General features: G+C 42.3%; 7 protein-coding genes across 8 annotated transcripts; 4 read left to right on the forward strand and 3 right to left on the reverse strand.

The window, feature by feature from the left end:
* The first annotated feature begins 1,561 nt into the window (after positions 1–1,561).
* Positions 1,562–3,948, forward strand: LOC104801242 (pre-mRNA-splicing factor 18). Its single transcript, XM_010524434.1, has 2 exons — positions 1,562–2,468; positions 3,401–3,948. The coding sequence occupies exons 1-2, from the start codon at positions 1,626–1,628 to the stop codon at positions 3,797–3,799; spliced, it is 1,242 nt and encodes a 413-aa protein (XP_010522736.1). The 5' UTR covers positions 1,562–1,625; the 3' UTR covers positions 3,800–3,948.
* Positions 3,949–4,290: 342 nt separating this feature from the next.
* Positions 4,291–5,100, forward strand: LOC104801241 (photosystem I reaction center subunit II-2, chloroplastic). The gene has a single exon (XM_010524433.2). The coding sequence runs from the start codon at positions 4,351–4,353 to the stop codon at positions 4,972–4,974; it is 624 nt and encodes a 207-aa protein (XP_010522735.1). The 5' UTR covers positions 4,291–4,350; the 3' UTR covers positions 4,975–5,100.
* A 98-nt stretch (positions 5,101–5,198) lies between these two features.
* On the forward strand, positions 5,199–9,139 carry LOC104801240 (F-box protein At4g02760). The gene is made up of 12 exons (XM_010524432.1): positions 5,199–5,722; positions 5,918–6,093; positions 6,520–6,669; positions 7,292–7,402; positions 7,639–7,724; positions 7,800–7,915; positions 8,102–8,163; positions 8,298–8,370; positions 8,444–8,506; positions 8,617–8,675; positions 8,762–8,827; positions 8,928–9,139. Exons 1-12 carry the CDS (start codon positions 5,357–5,359, stop codon positions 9,061–9,063), a joined length of 1,464 nt encoding a protein of 487 aa, XP_010522734.1. The 5' UTR covers positions 5,199–5,356; the 3' UTR covers positions 9,064–9,139.
* Positions 9,140–9,393: 254 nt separating this feature from the next.
* Positions 9,394–10,979, reverse strand: LOC104801239. Its single transcript, XM_010524431.2, has 3 exons — positions 10,636–10,979; positions 9,810–9,951; positions 9,394–9,639 (listed from the first exon to the last, which is right to left on the reverse strand). The coding sequence occupies exons 1-3, from the start codon at positions 10,899–10,901 to the stop codon at positions 9,556–9,558; spliced, it is 492 nt and encodes a 163-aa protein (XP_010522733.1). The 5' UTR covers positions 10,902–10,979; the 3' UTR covers positions 9,394–9,555.
* Positions 10,980–11,139: 160 nt separating this feature from the next.
* LOC104801238 (NKAP-like protein) lies at positions 11,140–13,256 on the forward strand. Of its 2 annotated transcripts, none has more exons than XM_010524430.2 (2): positions 11,140–12,592; positions 12,949–13,256. In XM_010524430.2, the coding sequence occupies exon 1, from the start codon at positions 11,264–11,266 to the stop codon at positions 12,572–12,574; it is 1,311 nt and encodes a 436-aa protein (XP_010522732.1). In that variant the 5' UTR covers positions 11,140–11,263; the 3' UTR covers positions 12,575–12,592; positions 12,949–13,256. The 2 variants fall into 2 exon arrangements, with proteins under 2 accessions (XP_010522732.1, XP_010522731.1); XM_010524429.2 differs by having other exon boundaries at positions 11,141–12,592; positions 12,937–13,256.
* On the reverse strand, positions 13,098–13,504 carry LOC104801237 (late embryogenesis abundant protein 3). The gene has a single exon (XM_019200997.1). It carries the CDS (start codon positions 13,462–13,464, stop codon positions 13,120–13,122), a length of 345 nt encoding a protein of 114 aa, XP_019056542.1. The 5' UTR covers positions 13,465–13,504; the 3' UTR covers positions 13,098–13,119.
* A 385-nt stretch (positions 13,505–13,889) lies between these two features.
* LOC104801566 (late embryogenesis abundant protein 32-like) lies at positions 13,890–14,542 on the reverse strand. The gene has a single exon (XM_019200998.1). It carries the CDS (start codon positions 14,241–14,243, stop codon positions 13,929–13,931), a length of 315 nt encoding a protein of 104 aa, XP_019056543.1. The 5' UTR covers positions 14,244–14,542; the 3' UTR covers positions 13,890–13,928.
* Between the last annotated feature and the right edge of the window lie 2,122 nt (positions 14,543–16,664).

A 16,664-nucleotide genomic window follows, 5' to 3' on the forward strand; every position in this document is an offset into this window, starting at 1 on the left:
TCTGTGACTAAAAAAAGTAATAAAAAATATATAGTAAAATAAAACTAATAACAGGGCGATATATATATATATATATATATTAGACACACGATTGAATTATACTAACAATTCTAGATAAAGATACTAGCAAAATCGATTACGAACAGATTATAAATTTGTAGTCGTTCGGCATATTTTGATTTTGTTTCTTATGGGCAAATATTATATTTGTTACTATATTTAGATTCCATTCTTTCTTTATTTATTTATTTGTCTCGGGTTTTATCTAAAAAATAAAAATATTGTTCTTATTGTTTTTATATTATGATTCAAATAGAGCGTTATTTCAATTATTTCTTCATTTATAGAATCGATAGGAAATATGATAGATGATTGGAGAACAAAATTTCAACGGAGATATCGATCCATATGTTTTATCCTTTAATCTCGAACCTCACAAATACGAATTGGGATTGATGTGTTTGGATTGGGACCCAAGAGACAAAACTGCAAAGGTTAGGTAATATATATGCATATATATAAATATATGTATGTGTATGTGTGTGTATATATAAGGAAAGGGCACTTGAATGGGACAGACAGAGATATCGGACGGCCCACGACATAAATGGAGAGACATTGTAATGAAATCGAATTTAAATTAGTGTTTGGACGGATGCTCATTTTTCCCTAGCAATTGTCTCTTCTTCCTTTTTTTTTTTTTGCTTCGTAACAAACCGTTTTCTTTTTCTTTTAGATATAATTTCGATATATTATACAGTGCGACGAAGGAACTTCGCTGGATATTTTCCAAGTTTATATTACATAAAATTGTTATTTTTTAAATAAATATTTTAGTATCAGAAACTATAAAATTTTAAATTGTTTGCTGCTTCTAAAACGAGGATACGAAGGAACCGAAAAGCCAATAAATAGTTTATTTAGCATTTAATTAAGATTATATTAACATCCTGAACTGTAATTTGTATAAAGAAAATGTAATCATTTTATGTTTGAAGGCCTAAAAAAGGAAATTTGGGTTTAGATGACACCCACATGGGTGTGGTCCAGTGACTACTGAGGATGTCAAAGATACGTCGAGGTCGTCCGTTCGATCTTCCATGATGAGAGGGAGAGGTGCAATTAAAAATTACGTGTTAAAAGGCTGCTCCCGGATCAAGAAAGGCTGCTCCCGGATCAAGAGAATGTAAGTATGGCTAAAAGTCCAGATGAACTTCCCGATTGATAACAAATTTTGTTATTAAGAAATTCTTGTAAATTTATTTTTAGTTTTATATTTTATATTTTTTTATTTTAATTTTATATATTTTTAATCCTTTTGTGTTTTAATATTACCTTTTTCCTTATTTAATGGTTTATATTTACCAGATAAATTCCTTTGTTTTTTTTTAATCGTAGCGGGTTCAATTATGGCCCAATCACCGTTGGATCAACTGTAATTGATATCTTATTGGGCTTTAGGCCCATGATAAGGACGACGTCGTAATATGTAATCATCGGCATTACCATCACAACTGTACAGTTATATATATATATATAACTGGCCGTCATTGGATTCATATCTGACATCGTCAAATTTTCAAGCGGAACCCAACCCTCTGCGGCGAAGAAGAAAAACCCTTCGCATGGATCTGCTCAAGCAAGAGCTCCTGAAGAAACGGCAAAGCCTGGCCGAGGAAACCGGTGGTCGGAAGGTCTTCAAGCGCTCTGAGATCGAGCAGAAGAAGATCCAGAAGCTTCGCGAGGAGGAACGCCGCGAACAGGAACTCAAAGCCCAGCGCAGAGCCGGCGCCGGCGGATCATCCGGCGCTGCATTAGCCACCACTTCTTCGACGGCCTCGGCTTCGACCTCCTCCAAATCCTCCGCATCCGATGCGGCTGGCGCGGCTAATTCCAAATCCCTAGCCGAAGAGCGGAACATCGACACCCTCGTGCTTCCGAGGCAGGAAGTGATTCGTCGACTGAGGTTTCTGAAGCAGCCGATTACACTCTTCGGAGAGGATGATCAAGCGCGGCTCGATCGGCTCAAGTACGTGCTGAAAGCGGGATTGTTCGAAGTTGATAGCGATGTGATGGAGGGGCAGACCAATGACTTCTTGCGTGATATCGCGGAGCTGAGGAAGCGTCAGAAGAGTGGAATGTTGAGCGAGAGGAAGAGGAAGGATAGGGAAGAGGGAGGAGATGAGGGTAACGAAGGTGACGTTAGGGAAGATGAACTTAGCGCTGATGGTGGGTCGAGTGGGGTTGATGCAGATAAGGATTTGAAGCGTTTGAAAGCCAATTTCGACGAGCTTTGCGATGAGGACAAGATACTTGTGTTCTTCAAGAAGCTGTTGATTGAATGGAACCAGGAGCTGGATGCGATGCAGGAGGCAGAGAGGCGAACTGCTAGAGGGAAGCAGATGGTTGCCACGTTTAAGCAGTGTGCTAGATATCTCAATCCTCTCTTCAAGTTTTGCAGAAAGAAGGTGAGTTGCGGTTCCTCTTCGTTTTCTCCTTTCCATGCTTGTAAATATGTATCCTTTTAAACTGTTACTTGCATTGCATATGAAGCACTTTGGTAATGGAGATGGTAATGGGCGGAATAGAAGGTTAGCAAATTGTTAAGGAGTCGAACAATATCCATGCCATTGCCATAGATGCTTGATAAGCTTAGTTAGAATTGTGTTCTTTAAGCTGAAGGGACTGCCCGGAAACCACCTTGATTGAGCTAGTAATTGTGGTCAGTTAAGCAGGTTAGACTATGTCGGTCGGTGAAATACGATATCTAGACTCGGAAAACGTAGCCTTACATTGTTCAGGTTGTGGTGATGGTTAAGGGTTTAAGGTGAATCGGTGGATTTTAGAGGTGGTGGATGCAATGGGCAACTTAGTCGGGTCGATTGAACGAATAAAAGGTGCACCTGATATTACCTTCGCTTGAATGTGGAATGGAATATCTGTCTTTTCGAAAAACATGGGACATCATAGACTTGAGCAATCGATCATAAGATTCATAACCATATTCACGGGACACCTGAAGTCACTGGTGAAATTAAATGGGCCGGAGACTAGGATAGATACAAGTTATTCCATTGTTGTATACAAAAACTAAACAGAAAGCAGCTTCGTAAATAATCTTTATTGCCTCGATATGTTAGGTTTTCTGTGTTAGGTTTTCATATCGGTTTTAGAACCTGTTTGTTAGAGTTAGGGGCTTTCTGCTTCCGCATTGTTCCTTTCGGGCGATGTTAGGCAGAGAGTGAATCCGTTCTCTAAATCCATCATGAGAAGATATATATAAATATGAGTCGTAGATATAGCATATAGTCTTCATGAATAAGATGATGGTCAGTTAAGCTCTTGAAACTGGTGGATAATGCCTCTGTTCTTCTCTGTAAATGGACATTATTACACTTAGGCACTTCCAGATGACATCCGGCAAGCGCTAATGGTGGTGGTTAACTGTTGCGTCGAGCGAGACTACCTAGCCGGGATGGACCAATACATCAAGCTGGCCATCGGGAACGCGCCATGGCCCATCGGTGTGACCATGGTTGGCATCCACGAGCGTTCGGCTCGGGAGAAGATCTACACAAACAGCGTCGCACACATCATGAACGACGAGACGACACGCAAGTACCTCCAGTCGGTTAAAAGACTGATGACGTTTTGTCAGAGACGGTACCCGACAATGCCCTCCAAAGCCGTCGAGTTCAACAGTTTGGCTAACGGCAGCGACTTGCAGTCTTTGCTGTCCGAAGAGAGCCGGCCGTCTGAGGAGAGGCTTAGGCTCATGCCGTCTCAAACTGAAAGCTAAGTGTGTTGTTTTTACGCTTTGTGTTTCTGAAGACATTCTTGTCTCTGTCTTCTTAAGATCATATGATTAAAATACTCGCACACACTAACATGCGTTGTTGTAAAGGGTAGTAATTTCGGTTTTAGATCGGAAGTTCTCCGTTTTCATTCGGTTTTTATGTTAGATTTTTTTTTAAAAAAATAAATCGGTATTTTTGGTTATAAAAATACCATTAATCATTTGGTTTTTATAACTAGAATTATTATTAATTTTTCATTTATGAATAACCGAATTGCCCATGTATATACAAGAATCTCAAATCGTGCAAACGACGTCGCGTTGAAGAGGAGGCAGAAACGACGTCGTAGAGGATCGGGCAAAGGGTAAGAGAAGGAATCAAAAGAAAGAACCCCATTGGTCCACGTAATAACATCACCTTATCCAAAAAAATCCAAATCCAAGGATACAAATCCAAACACTTGTGCCATCTCATCTCTATCTCCCATTATCATATACTAACTACGTACCAACCAAGCATTCCTCATCTTCATGCATTGACCCAAAAAAAAAAAATGGCAACACAAGCCGCCGGAATCTTCAGCCCCGCCATCACCACGGCCGCATCCCCCGCCAAGAAGCTCCCACTCTTCAACACCCACCGCCCAAAATCGCTCTCCTTCTCCAAAACCGCAATCCGCGCCGAGAAAGCCGAATCCTCCGCCGCCGCCGCCGCCGCACCGGCCGCGAAGGAAGAAGCTCCGGTGGGATTTACCCCGCCGCAGCTGGACCCAAACACGCCGTCTCCGATCTTCGCCGGGAGCACCGGCGGTCTCCTCCGGAAAGCCCAGGTGGAGGAGTTCTACGTCATCACATGGAACTCCCCGAAAGAACAGATCTTTGAGATGCCCACGGGAGGAGCCGCGATCATGAGGGAAGGGCCGAACCTGCTGAAGCTGGCGAGGAAAGAACAGTGTCTGGCTTTAGGTACGAGGTTGAGATCCAAGTACAAGATCAACTACCAGTTCTACAGGGTTTTCCCCAACGGCGAGGTTCAGTATTTGCACCCCAAGGACGGAGTTTATCCGGAGAAGGCGAATCCGGGAAGACAAGGCGTGGGACAGAACATGAGGTCCATCGGCAAGAATGCCAGTCCCATCGAAGTTAAGTTCACCGGCAAACAAGTTTACGACTTGTAAGATATCGATGATATTTCATCATGGATCAAGGTTTAATGATGTAATGTCTGTGTTTCTTATATTGTATGGTGCTTCCGTTTTTAATGTCTAAAACTTTTACATGATTGAATGGCGTGTGTTCTGTTAGTTAATTGTATGTTCTTGCGAAAGCCAAACAGGGACTTATATTGATGAAATAAAAATATGGGGCATATATGGGATGATAAATTAAACTTGGGGTCATTTATGAATTTTTAATAAAAATTTTGACTGTCTGTACTGTGTTCGCATAAACCGGTTAAAACGCGTACACTTCTTTTCACCATAAACCCTAAACGACAAACCATCCAGTAAATACCTCAGCCCTTCGTCTCCCTTTTCCCTCTCGCTGTTCTCTTTCGCCATGGATGACGCCCTCCCAAGCTTCAGCGCCAAGCGACGTTGCCCTCTCTCTGCTTCTTCTACGTCTCCCTCTTCATCCACCACGCTGAACCCTAGCATGTTCTCGAACCGGGTCGATCAGCTTCTGGTTTCGTTTTTGGCGAGGGCTGAGTCTCCATCGTTCCCTCTCTCTCTCGATTGCTCCTTCGATCGAGTCCTCGCTTCCGCCGCCGTTTTATCGGGTGGAAACGCTGATGATAATGGGATCATCAATTGCGCTCGCAACCTCGGCTCGCTTCTCATCGAGTCCGCTGATCGGTGTTATCGGAAGCGCGCGACGGTTCACAATTCCATTACCTGGCCTCTTTCTCACGATCTCACCACCAGAGTAAACCATTTCGTCTTCCTTTATACTTTCTCGATTCTCTCTTCGCATTTCGTCTCTGATTGGGTTCATGTTCTTTGGGTTTTTGAATTTCGTGGCAATGTTTAGGGCTGTGCCTCTTTCCTTCGGTAACCTATGGTAAATTCGTTTTTCTTTGGTTGACATTGAGATGTGTACTCTATATTGTGGCGCGTAAAGGTGTTTGCCATGCTTGATACCCGAACTCTCCTACGTGCTGCTGCAACCTGCTCAATGTTCCTTAAGTGTGCCATGGACCCTTTTAGCTACGCCGCCATTGACTTGACATCTCATGCTCCAAAGGTTAACAATGCAGTTGTGTCTACTATGATTCAACGAGCTGGTTCTTCGCTCAGGTAAAGACGCTTAAAGGCCATATTCTGATAAGGGTACATGTTCTTGTGCTTCTTTCTTGTGTAGCGATGTTGTCCCTTTGATCAGTTCATTATGATTACGTTGACATGATTTGTTTGAGCTTGTCGTCATGCTAAGATTTCTCAAATTTGCCTTTGTGTTCTGTATCCTGATTTTAAACTTCGCTCATCATATTGTCGGAAAGTTTCGTTTATGTTTGTAATTAAGGAGAAATGTTGTAAGATTTATTCCCTCTGTTTCTGTGTTCTATTATTCATCTGTGATTCCTTTCAGAGGCTGGTTAATAAGCTCTTGAAAATGGCGTTAAAGTTCTGATATTTAATAACACCAAAAGGAATTTCAGGAATCCATGGATGGCATGTTTTCCTGTTTGGTGTTCGTCTCATGGTTTGATCTGTTTCATGCAGATCCCTTAAACTTGGTTTTCTCCGAAGCTCTTCTGGACCTCCTCTGTCTCATAAGCACCGTGTTTGTTTACCTAAGAACCTCGCGCCGGATTTACCTATTCTCACAAGGACCTGTCTGAACCCACTATGGACAGAAAACGGCGCTGTTGGGTATTAGCTCGAGTACTTGTTCTTACAATGACATTTTTTTATTCAGTATATTATTCTTGCTGGTCATGTTGGGATGTCAAAATGGGCTCGGTTCGCGCGAGCCGACCCATATTTTTCTGAGTCGGGCTCAGAAAATTTGAGCTCGAAAGAAAAACGAGCCGAATGAGCCAGCTTGTCACGAGCCGTGGCGAGCCTGAAAAAAATATTTTAAAATTTTTAATATTTTTTTAAATAATTATTTTATATTTTTATATAAAAATTGTGTTTCTAATAGTTATTTGGCTTATTTTGTTTAAATTTCTAAATTTTTTATTGTATTTACAATATTTATAATATTTTTAGTATTTAAATTTTTTTAATTATGTATTTGGCTCGCGAGCCGGCTCGTAAGACTCGTGATTTAAGGTGAGTCGGGTTGAATCAAGTATTTTTTGGCTCGCCAAAAAACAGGCCGAACTGGGCTAGACTAAAAAAATCTGTGATCGGAACGGGCTGGGGCAGGCTGGGCAGCCCGTTTTACACCCTTATTCATTTATGCTGGGAAACAGTGCTATTGGATGTTTACAGTATCGTTTCTGCGCTTGGTCTTTTGATTGGCATTCTATTTTTCCATAACAAAAAGGAAACTATTGAGGAGACTACACATTTACAATATCGATTTGATGGATGCCACATCCTTATGCTGTGCGTTATCGGCTTGTCAAAACCTCACCGATCTGAAGATTGCTGGCTTGTAAGTCTACTGAGCTGCTGTAGACCATTTTGCATTTCTGCGAGTTTCTGAGCATTTTTGTTTTTCCTAAGGTTGCTTGGATGCATCTTTTTCTCTGCTTTCTCTATTGTCTATTCTTCTTTGTATTACTTCTCTACCTGACATATTTAGTTTCTTCATTCCTTTTGCAAGATTTTCCTTTTGTTACTTTTACACGGCCTTTTGTTCTGTTGTTGTCTTCTTTTCGTCGTGCACAGCTATGGTGAACTGGATCAGGTATTAGAGGCAGTGACGAGATGTTGTCCCTTGATAGTTCGTCTCTTCTTTGATGTTTGGAGACTAGGTTCGTTTTTTCCCGCAGCAGTGCTCCCTTCATTCTGTGCCCCAAAATTTGTCTTAGCTGACCTGCTTCCTCCAGGTTGCAGTTTTGAGGCGTCACTCTGTAAAGATTTCGTGGCCAATTGTAATGACCTGTCTTCATTAGCACTCAGAGGTTTTGATCTAGAAGACACTGAAGCACGGATTTTTCTTGAGGTATTTATCACGAGAGACGAGACTATGAACGGGTTTGATAATCTCTATATCTGATAACTCCATGGAATTTCGGCAACATTCCTGAATTCGTTGTGATACAAGGTTTCTTAGGCAAACTAGTTGCTGAACATTGAATCTTGATATTTTAGCGTATTCAAGTTAATGAAATTTCTTTGATATCTGCAGGGTTTTCACAAACTCAAATGTCTTGATCTCTCTGAATCATCGGTCACTGGCAGCTTTTTGAGGTTGGCGTTATTCTGAGCAAACAGGAATCTCGATACTTCCTCAATCTACGAGTGGCATTCATATTAGATACCGCTTTTCGTACTGAATTAGGTGTTCTGCTTTGCTCTTTCTGGTAAATTGAAATTATTGACAGGGAGTTGGGTGACAGACGAAGAGACTGTGTACTGGAGACTCTAATACTGCGGGACTGCCTAGAGCTAATGGAGGTAAGGATGAAAGTTGATATGTTTATTTATGCCCCTCTTTCTCTCTTCTGACCCTGGATCTTATAACTTGCAGGAGGAAGTTGTCGAGTTTCTAACGTCAGTACTCGAAGGGGACTTCAAGTTCATCCGGCATATTGTAAGTGGACATGGAATTTGTTAAAAGCCTGGGTTTGTTCTGAATTTGCAATAATGTGATAGGCAACCCGGTTTACCAAATCCTCCTCTGCTTCTGTCTCTTTTCCACAGAATGTGTCAAACTGTGACGGGTTAGATACAGAAGATGGATGGAGATCTTGCCCGCCAGAGTAATGATCCTCAGCATCGTTTTGGTTTTTAATGCATGCCTGTTTCGACAAGCCCCCTAATTCTCTCGGTGTGTGTGTATATATAGCCTTCCTTTGGAGAAGCTGAAGGAGGAGAGGCCCGAAATCAGAATAGTGGCAGACTTTCCCCCGAGGTGAAGGTTTAAACTTTAGCGCCTTTAACGATCGATATTACTGTTGAGTTCAGTTCAAGGGGGTTGAGAATGTAAAATCTTGAATGGCCTTTGACGCCAGCATCAATGGTGGGCTTGATGATATGGATACAACAACTTCGGGAAGCAGCAGCTCCTCAAGCAGTGGCAGTGGCAGTGGCATGGAGACAGAGTATGAAGAGGATAGCAGCAGTGATTCCAACAACTCTGGACGGTGATGATGATGAAAAATTAGAAAAAAATACCTAACAGCTCTGCTCATATTCTATTTTGTAGAGATATTATTTGTCTACCCCAAGCCTTTTTTTTTTTTTTTTTTTTTTTTCCCGCTTCCTCCAAGCTCATCCCGAGTACGACGGCCGCGGCGTCGTCATCGCTATCTTCGGTACTTCCGTGTGTTTCTCACTGTTGTTGTTTCCGTCAAATTCGATGTTCGTCTTGTACCCTACTGAATGGGTGATTGTTTTGTAGTGAACAAGTTTCTCTGGTTCGGTTTTTTTTTTTTTTTTTTTTTTTGCTCCAGAGGTTTTTTATATCGTTTTTTTCCCCAAAATTTTGTATCAAAGAGAATGAATTTACAAAGAAATACTTCAGTTAGGTAACTGCTCTTTTCACAGAAGAACACATTGTGTTGAAGGTGAGAATTAACAATGTACTGCAGTAAAAGTTCTCTTCTCTCCCTTTTTTTTTACAGAGAGAGAGAGAGAGATTTACAAGTTCTTCTTTTGGCCAAAAGTGTCTTCAACACCATCTGCTACTCTTCTCCTTCTGTCAGCAATCATTTCCGAATACGACTGGATCCGACCAAAACAAACGAAGTATCAACCATACAAACAGGGAACAGTGTATTGGTCCAATTCAAGCCAATGGCTATGCAGACAATAACGCATAACACTCCTGCCTGGAGATGGAGACGATGGGTAGATATGAATGTGCTGTGTCTGAATAAAAAAAAAAGACATACCTTTGGGTACAGGTAAAGAAAAAGGAACCACCACGCGCCTATGGAGCCAGCCACAAGCGATGTAACTAAGACCGAACGCACAACCGCCCAGCTACACGCCACCGCTAATAGGCCCGTTAGTGTTATCGTCCATGGCTGGCACCTGACCAACCATTCGCATTTGCCACCACATCAATTTCCTCTCACAAACAAAAGCATCAGTTTCTCAGTGATTACATCAAACCCAACTACACAAACAACAACTTCCGATGTCCAAAAACGCCTTCTGTTTTCTCCTTGGACACAAGAAACATTCAACCTATTTTCCGAATTCCGAGAGCCCTACACCTTGAATTCTTGAAGTTGTACTGAAACCCCTCTCTGTTAGGCAGAAAAACATTCAACTTTGTTCCTGAAACTTATCTTCCGAGAACACAGAACCAACACAGATATGAGTGGTAAAGTAGATTTCTTTTAATCCATCTCATGCATAAAAACACAGTTATGAGAAAGTTTCACCAGCTTCCAAGTCGGTAAATTAAGTGAAACTTTCACTTGGTTAAGACATAACCCATTTCAAGTAAACTTGACTTCACCAACAAAACTCTAACCAGTCGTAACCATATCCTGCACTTGGATGTCGCTTGGATTCCCAGTGTCATGAATCCAACGAAACTCTTCAGACACAATTCAAACTGAAGGGAACTGAGAATGTGCATTCAGATCATAGAATCATCTTAACAGCCATAAGTGAAAAACAAATTACACTAATTACTGCAAAAAAAGAAAAAAAAGAAGAGAAAGAAACTCAATGGCGACTGAAACAAAGAAGGAAGAAGAGAAATACCAGGAGGGTTTGGTGTCCCAGACCGAGTCGTATTCGAGAGAGAGGTAATCAAGGTAACCCTCCATGTCCTCGATGGCGCCATTTTCGTCGATGAACATCGATTCCTTTCTCTCCCTCTTATCACCCTCAAAAGCTCCGACTTTCGTCCGAATCTTCGATGGTCCGAGGGTGAACAAGCGAAGGGCTGACCGGGAACTGGGTATTGTAAGACGGGTCCGAAGAGGAATCAGCGATAACGCCATGGAGGAGATGAAGAGACTTCCCATCTTCCCGGAAGATGCAGGAGAATTAGACGGTGTCGTTTCCACTTCCTCCCTCCCAGTCCCAGGACTTGAATACCGAAGAAGATGATAAGTATAGGACTCAATTGAATTTAACTAAACTTTGGGGCACGTTTTAAAATAAATAATTTTATATGGGGCTGAAAAAGAAGGAGGGTCAGATATTTTTCTTGGGCTTGAACGGTGGACCAAAGGTATCCTCGGAGTCACCGACGTTTTTTCTTGGGCCGAGTTACCAAAAATGGCACCGACCTTCGATCTAAAATCCCCAATTCTCAAATCAAATCCCTAATTTCCGAATCGTGCGTGAAGAATTGATTTTTTTTCCCTTTAGGTTTGCGGAGAAGATGACGATGAACTCACTGCCGAGGAAGTTTGGGAAGAATCGAGGGTATTTGGATCGAGATTACAGGAACGGGAGAGGATCTGATTCTGAATCTGATGAAGAGTTGAGAGGATTGAGCTTTGAGGAGTACAGGAGGCAGAAGAGGCTGAAGATGAGGAAGTCGATGAGGTCTTGCTTTTGGGAGAACACCCCGAGCCCTCCTAGAGATCCGAACGAGAATTCCGATGACAACTCCGTCGAGGCTCCGGACTGGGACGGCTTTGATGGCGGGGAAAGACGGGTTTCGAATCCGAAAGCGAATGACGCTAAAGGGAAATCGGAGTTTGAATCGGATTCGGGTAAGTCAGAATCTGATACAGAGGCCAGGAGCGAGTCGGATGATTCAAGGTCGAGGAGGAGGAAAAGTAAGACCTTAAGGAGCCGGAGCAGGCGTAAGAGATCTTATAGCGCTAGTGATTCCGAAGACAGCGAGAGTTACACGGATGATGGTGATGATGATGATGAGGAAGATAGGAGACGGAGAAGGAAGAGCACGAAGAAGAAAAAGAGCAAAAGTAGCCGTAGTAAGAGAAGGCGGGGGCTGAGGAAAAGGAGGAGATACAGTGACTCTGATGAGAGCAGTCGTGAAGAAAGCGCAACAGAGGAATCTGAGAACTGTGCTTCATCGTCTGATGAAGATCATGGCAAGTCAAAGAGCAAGATGCGAAAGAAATCTTCTGTTTCCAGTTCCAAGCGTAGCAAGGGAAAGAAAAGGGGATCAGAGAGCGAAAGTGATGGTTCAGGCTCTGACTCAAAGGCAAAAGCAGAGGAAGCTGCGAAGCAGGCCGAAATCAATGAAGAGGTGTTAAAGTTCAAGGAGATGATCGAGTCACAGAAGAAACCAGCTCTGGACAACGAACCGGCAGTCGGGCCTATGCCCTTGCCGAAAGCTGAAGGGCACATCAGTTATGGTGGTGCTCTAAGGCCAGGTGAAGGAGACGCCATTGCACAATATGTGCAGCAAGGAAAGCGTATCCCGCGAAGAGGAGAAGTGGGTCTTAGCGCTGACGAAATCCAGAAGTTTGAGGATCTTGGGTATGTGATGAGTGGAAGTAGGCATCAAAGGATGAATGCCATACGTATAAGAAAGGAAAACCAGGTCTACAGTGCTGAAGACAAACGTGCATTGGCGATGTTCAACTACGAAGAAAAGGCTAAGCGTGAGGCCAAGGTCATGTCTGACCTGCAGCGGCTTGTGCAGCGTCACATCGGACAGGATGTCGGACCAAGTCATGACCCTTTTGGTGCAAAGACAGATGGAACCGATGCTTGATAGCCTCGGACCTATTTGGTAATTGGTGCTTCTCTATGTTCAATGCTTCTATTATTGCTTGAGAACTGCTTGTGATTTGGTCCTTTGGATGATATGATATGACATGATATGGCCACTGTTTAGTGTTTTTGATGTGGTTTGGTTGTGTTGGTCTTCCTTTGTAGGCTCAGTAGTAAATTGACTGCATTTTTTACTCCATGATTTATCCGATGTAACCTTTTGTTTGTTGATTATTTACATTTGCAAGTAACTTGCAAAGAGAGACGAACTAAAACTACCAACCTATAGAGCTGTCCAACAAGAACGTTATTCAGTGAAAACTGAAATTTTCAATCTGACAACGTTCAACAAACTCTTTTCAGTGTGTACTGTAGAAGAAGCTCATGGATAAGCTGTCCTGAACGAGTTCTAGGGCTGTTGGTTCAGTCTTGCCCCTGCGGACATGGAATCAGCCACTCCTCCAGGTGTTGTCTTCATCGCGGGACTGTTCCTGAGCTCCGCCCCAACCACTGCTTCCGCATCATCAACCGTCACTGCTCTGTCCCTCAGAAGCTTATCCATGGCATCCTGCCGTATCCAATGAAAACGATATACCACATTACGCAAAACCCTTCAACCCAAATCAAGAATTCTACTCTTGAAACTGTTTTTGTTATCGGCATTACAGTGAGAACGTCGGATATAGTGACTCTGCTCTCGATGTTCCGTTCGTTCAACGTGGCGACAGCCTGAGCAGTGGCCGCAACACCGCCAGGCACAGTCTTACCACCAGTTGCTCTGGTTTCAGCTGTCTGAATAGCGGCTGCGTCCTTACGGTCCACCGGCTTATCACCAATCGATATAGCCGTCGCTTCCAACGCCTCCCCAATGGTCACTGTGCCGCCTCTCATCTTTCCCTCCGGATCTTTCCCTTGTGCCACCGGAGCCACAAGATATGTTAGGTTTTCTGTGTTAGGTTTTCATATCGGTTTTAGAACCTGTTTGTTAGAGTTAGGGGCTTTCTGCTTCCGCATTGTTCCTTTCGGGCGATGTTAGGCAGAGAGTGAATCCGTTCTCTAAATCCATCATGAGAAGATATATATAAATATGAGTCGTAGATATAGCATATAGTCTTCATGAATAAGATGATGGTCAGTTAAGCTCTTGAAACTGGTGGATAATGCCTCTGTTCTTCTCTGTAAATGGACATTATTACACTTAGGCACTTCCAGATGACATCCGGCAAGCGCTAATGGTGGTGGTTAACTGTTGCGTCGAGCGAGACTACCTAGCCGGGATGGACCAATACATCAAGCTGGCCATCGGGAACATGAAAGGTGTAGGTAGAGATGTACCTGGCCACCAATCGACTCGGTTATGACCTCCCCCGATCCTCGGACTGAGAGAAGCTAACACCTTTTTGCCTGGCCACATCTTCGGAGTCGTGGTCGGGAGACAACAAACCAGCTCCGACGTTGAAGTTGGCCGCCGACTGCATCACAGAAGCTGGACCGCCTTTCAGGGTCTTCCCCATCATGGCCGTCTCGGCCGCCTGGACGGTGGCCGCGTCCCGTGGAGAGACTGGTTTACCTGCCAGCTCGCCGGAGACGTTGAAAACGTCGCCGTATTTGATTGGCTCGTGTGGCCTGAGATCTTCATCTCTTGGCCTCTGTGGCTGTTTCTGAGCCATTTTCTTTTCTTTTTTACTGTTTTGGGGGGATAAATGAATGGGTTAAGTAAAGTACGAGGATTGAGGTTTGGGTTCGGAGATGACGTGGTCGACACGACACGTGGGCTTCGGACATTACAGTTGTCTGGCTTATGTTGACTATGAAGGACCCGTATTGCGACACGTCGCATTCATCCCAAGCCGTTACAAGAAAGGAGTGCAAAATATATTATTTTAATCCAAAATTAAACTGTTACAAAGTGCCATTTTAACCATTATCCACCGTTAAGGGTAGGGGGTGTCAATGTCTGATCCGGTCCGAGTTTGCATTCAGTTCTAAGGATTCGTGTTCGGATCCATCCGATTTTTTTCGGATCTATGTAGTTAAATTCGATGTCCGGTCCTATATATACCGGGTTTAGGTCGGACTAGGTCAGACCGGTCCGTATAAATTTTTTTGTAAATTTTATTTTTTTTTTCTGTTTAAATATCGGGCTTTGGGTCAGTCGGACTCGTGTGGATGTTCTTGGACATGTTCTCTCTTCACGTTCAACCTCTCTCCCAAACTGACCACTCGATTTCGGGTTCGGAGATTCTGAGAGAAGTCGTGGTCAGAGCCATCAATGGGGGCAATTGCAAAAATACCCTTAAATGTCGATTTCACTTACAGCCCATACCCTCGCACAGTAACAAAAAAACGGCAACATCAAATATACCCTTATAAATGTAGAATCCCTATAATACCCTTCCGTTATTTATATAATATTATAATATACTAAAATAAATAAAATATAGATCTACTTTTTACTCATTTTCTCTCTCCTCTTTATCGTTGTCTCCCGCCATACATCGCATTCTCTCTCTTCGAGTTTTTCTTCTTCTCTCTCTTGAATATCTCTTCTCCAGCACGATTTTTTGGTAAATTTGCTGCAAGAAACAAGTGAAATCTCCAAAAACTCATCCAATAAACGTAGATGTAGTGGTATTGCCGCTTATAGTGGAAGAAAAACGAGTAAGTGGAAGGTTTAAACAAAACCGATTTTCTGGACCTGGTGAGACTCGAAAAAAAAAATCATGTTCGGTAGGTTCTGTTAGTACATCAATGATATCACAGACGTATGAGTCATAATATTATGTTCGTGCATGTAATGACATTATCAAATCATATTTGGACTAATTCACTCGTGTATTATATGGTAAAAACAGTCGTCAAACTGATCAAACTCGTCAAACTCATCGTAAACACTAATCAACTCATAACACTGGTCAAAGTCGTAACACGCATTCGGGGTTTCATGTTAGGGATTTCTGAGTTTGACGAGTTTGACATGTTTGACGTGTTTGACGAGTTTGACGTGTTTGACGAGTCAACGTGGTCAACCTGTAGTCAAAATGACATTCCGATGGTTCAAAGTTGTGTACATGGTCTATTATGACGTATTGAGCGTGTTTTTGTTATAAGGAGAGCATCTGGGAAAATGATAAATTCTACCCTAAACTAATGTGTAACATAAAGTGTAATAGAACATTAGAGTTTCGTTTGGGGGAACATGCATTGCTACACAAAATAAGGTGCTAAATTTAGATAGCTGCGATTATTATTTACTTATCAAATTTGTTATACGAGGTGCTTATTAATATTTTCTTGGTTCGCAATTGATAAATTCGCCAAATCAGAGAGTTTGACGAGTTTGACATGTTTGACGAGTTTGACGAGTTTGACGTGTTTGACGAGTTTGACGTGTTTGACGAGTCAACGCGGTCAACCTGTGGTCAAAATGACATTCCAATGGTTCAAAGTTGTGTACATGGTCTATTATGACGTATTGAGCGTGTTTTTGTTATAAGGAGAGCATCTGGGAAAATGATAAATTCTACCCTAGACCAATGTGTAACATAAAGTGTAATAGAACATTAAGGTTTCGTTTGGAGGAACATGCATTGCTAAACAAAATAAGGTGCTAAATTTAGATAGCTGCGATTATTATTTACTTATCAAATTTTTTATACGAGGTGCTAATTATTAACATTTTCGTGGTTCGCAATTGATAAATTCGCCAAATCAGAGAGTTTGACGAGTTTGACGTGTTTGACGAGTCAACCGGTCAACCTATGGTCAAAATGATATTCCGATGGTTCAAAGTTGTGTACAGGGTCTATTATGACGTATTGAACGTGTTTTTGTTATAAGGAGAGCATCTGGGAAAATGATAAATTCTACCCTAGACCAATGTGTAACATAAAGTGTAATAGAACATTAGGATTTCGTTTGGGGGAATATGCATTGCTACACAAAATAAGGTGCTAAATTTAGATAGATGCGATTATTATTTACTTATCAAATTTGTTATACGAGGTGCTTATTAACATTTTCGTGGTTCGCAATTGATAAATTCGCCAAATCAGAGAGTTTGACGAGTTTGACGTGTTTGACGAGTTTGA

Source organism: Tarenaya hassleriana, unplaced genomic scaffold (genome assembly GCF_000463585.1).
Source record: "Tarenaya hassleriana unplaced genomic scaffold, ASM46358v1 Cleome7, whole genome shotgun sequence".
In the NCBI taxonomy this organism is placed as follows: Eukaryota; Viridiplantae; Streptophyta; class Magnoliopsida; order Brassicales; family Cleomaceae; genus Tarenaya; species Tarenaya hassleriana.